The sequence below is a fragment of the Musa acuminata genome, chromosome BXJ3-4 (genome assembly GCF_036884655.1).
Source record: "Musa acuminata AAA Group cultivar baxijiao chromosome BXJ3-4, Cavendish_Baxijiao_AAA, whole genome shotgun sequence".
Classification (NCBI taxonomy): domain Eukaryota; kingdom Viridiplantae; phylum Streptophyta; class Magnoliopsida; order Zingiberales; family Musaceae; genus Musa; species Musa acuminata.
The window spans coordinates 8470038-8473263 of record NC_088352.1 but is presented as its reverse complement, the minus strand read 5'-3'; the positions used below and the strand labels follow the sequence as shown (position 1 = coordinate 8473263).

At 43.8% G+C, this 3226-nt stretch overlaps 1 protein-coding gene across 1 annotated transcript; it reads left to right on the top strand.

Annotated features, from left to right (window-relative positions):
* The first annotated feature begins 1171 nt into the window (after nucleotides 1-1171).
* On the top strand, nucleotides 1172-2321 carry LOC135634611 (probable CCR4-associated factor 1 homolog 7). The gene has a single exon (XM_065145030.1). It carries the CDS (start codon nucleotides 1432-1434, stop codon nucleotides 2239-2241), a length of 810 nt encoding a protein of 269 aa, XP_065001102.1. The 5' UTR covers nucleotides 1172-1431; the 3' UTR covers nucleotides 2242-2321.
* Nucleotides 2322-3226: the final 905 nt, after the last annotated feature.

Sequence of the window (3226 nt, the reverse complement as noted above, 5' to 3'; positions counted from 1 at the left end):
CATAATCATAAATAGGAGTGAAAATAAAACTTAATAATTTTTCATCCGTATTTGGAATATCATCGAAGGCGATAACGTTTATCTATTTCTTCTTTGTGGTATTCTCTCGTAGTTTTGAGTTTATACAAGATGAAAAAGAGAGAAAATGTTTGTCCAAATTTATATAAGAGATGAGAAAGAATCTTAATTATCAAGAGAAAATATATTTATATTAGTTTTATCTTTAATAATAACTAAATATATTCAACACTTATCAGGGTTTTTAAGAACATGAAATAAATAATAATGAATGAGATGTGTTCCACATCAAGTTATAAAAATGTGTACCATATCTAACTTTTCAAATTAGAAAAATAACAAAGATTTTTTTCAACATATACTAGTAATAAATAACTTCTAGTCACGTATCATCTATTCAGTAACCAGATAAGAGAGTAGACCAGTGGCACAGAGAGAGAGAGAGAGAGAGAGAGAGAGAGAGAGAGAGAGAGAGAGAGATTTCTGTGATATCAATATTTGCACCACATCAATTGTCTCATACCAAAAGCAGAGATGAGTTGTGGGTTTAATCCTTAGATCTCATTCTTAAGGCAGAGAGAGAGAGAGAGAGAGAGAGAGAGAGAGAGAGAGAGATTTCTTTGATGTCAATATTTGCACCACATCAATCGTCTCATACCAAAGGCAGAGATGAGTTGTGGGTTTAATCCTTAGATCTCACTCTTAAGGCTTGCCTAATATTATTGGCCTGTGGATCTCAGCTTTAAATCCACGTGCAGGTCGGGCCCAAAGGGTGCCTTCAACCCCCTCCGCCACGCACAAATCGCACGCGTCTTTCACGCACCCCTGTTGTTTTCCTAGTGGGCCCCGCGGCTCTCGTCATATGCCCCGGATGAGGCTCACAGCTGGGGTCCGACGGGTAGACGACAAACAATTAGGGAAAGCATCGGTCACGAACGACGATGCTTTCATCTACTGACCTCCGTCATCTCCACGTCCGACCCACCGGGGCCCGAGGTTTGTTCCAGTCACAGGCTGGGCTGCCACTGGGTAAACAATGTTCGGTGGAAAAGTAATAATGTCGGCTCCCATCATTTAACCTGTTCCAGCGGAACACGGCACGCTCATTCCTCCTTCGCCTTCCTCCTCTATAAAGTCAAACCATGGTGTTTCCAAGATCAGTGTGAAGTGCAGAGGGTGGTGGCCTCATCGCCCTCTGACCCTGAAGCGTTTCTCTCTCTTGAATGCTGAAGGGACAAAAAGGTCGTTCCTTTTCCGTCTTTCCCCTTCTCCGCTCTCGATCGGGCCCACGAACCCTAATTCTCCCCCATCCCCCTATTTTCCGATACCGATTCCGATTCGGTCGATCTACGATCAGATCTGGTTTCCCTTGGCCAATTCTTCGATTCTAGGTTTCGATCTGCGTCCTGTCTTATGGCGAAGACCGCCGAAGCCACTGCCGTCGAGATCCGCGACGTCTGGGCCGAAAACCTCGAGGCCGAGTTTGCCGTGATCCGGGAAGTCGTCGACGACTTCCCCTTCGTCGCCATGGACACAGAGTTCCCCGGCGTCGCCATCCGTCCCCTCGGCGACTTCAAGACCGTAGCCGACAGCAACTACCACATCCTCCGTGCCAACGTCGACCTCCTCCACCTCATCCAGCTCGGGCTCACCTTCTCGGACGCCGATGGGAACTTCCCAGCCTCGCCCGATAGCGCGCGCCCCATCGTGTGGCAGTTCAACTTCAGGGAGTTCGACGTTGACGGCGACATCAGCAACCCTGACTCCATCGACCTCCTTCAGAAGTCCGGCATTGATTTCGCCAGGAATCGGGAGCACGGGGTCGATGCAAACCAGTTTGCCGAGCTCTTAATGTCGTCGGGCGTCGTTCTCAATGATTCCGTCCGCTGGGTGACCTTCCATTGTGCTTACGACTTCGGGTACCTCCTAAAGATCCTGACTTGCAGAAGGCTACCTGACAACCGGGAGGGGTTCTTTGAGCTCGCCAGGACTTTCTTCCCGGTTGTGTATGACATTAAGCACCTGATGAGGTTTTCAAACAGCCTTCATGGGGGGCTTAACAAGGTTGCCGAGCAGTTGGAGGTTGACAGGGTTGGAATCTGCCATCAGGCTGGCTCAGATAGTTTGCTTACTGCACAGACATTTAGGAAGTTGACGGACAAGTACTTTGATGGGTCAATTGAGAGATATGCTGGGGTTATGTATGGTCTCGATATTGAATGAGGGTCGAGTGGTCAGTGATGTTAGATACAAGACTTTTATATTCGAATTAGTAAAAAAAAAGAGAAAGAAACTTGGTTTGATGAGTAATGTCTATTTGTTCATGTTTTCTTGCCCCCTCTCAATGTGTTCATATTTTCTTCCCTGTTCTTTTACTCATGTCAACTTCTATTGCTTCTTTGCATTGCTGAGATTCTGGTCTCGCTTCGAGTTCTACATACTGTTAGATGAAATATGTGATTTGGGGTAATTCTTTGCGAGTTTGCTTGTTGCTATTGTATCTCGTTTAGACAAGTAAATTTTTGCTATGTCAGATGGGATACCTTTCATGTATATTGTCTTCATTTTCCATGTTTTTGTTGATTTCTTCTTTCATTTGTTTTAGTATTGGCACTTATTTGTAGTTTTCTGTCAAGCTCTTCGCTGGTAACTTCTGCATTGTGCATTTAATTGAATGGATGGTGGTTGTAATAAGAACTTGAATGGTAGAAGTCACCACTGCATACTTTTTCTATTTTCTAACAGGTAGTTGACTTTTTCTGGGGAATTTCTGCCACCTGTGGTTATTTCAGATGAACTAGAGTTTTGCTGCTTCAATTGGAACTGGAACAAATATAGATGGTTCTTTGGTGGAAAATGCCGCTAATGATGATATTACAACTATTCGGGAGTGTCTTTGCACATTATCTGTCCAATTTTAACTGGAGGCATTGTTTGTTTTTCGTCTATGCTTTTTCCGCATAGCCTTTTGTTCTCATCCTTTTACTTTGCCTCGATGTTAGTATGGAATTTCATGACCCATTGTAACCTGGTTGTTCTTCTGTGTGTTTCAATTGTTAAGGATTCTATGTCCAACTTCTATTCAGCAGTATCTTTGTATCGAAGTATGTTGTTTGTCCCATTTTAACTGTCATCTCTACTTTTCTTTCTTAGCTTTAATCGACCTTTTGATTTGTTTCTTTAGTAGTATGGAACAGTTGGATGCAAA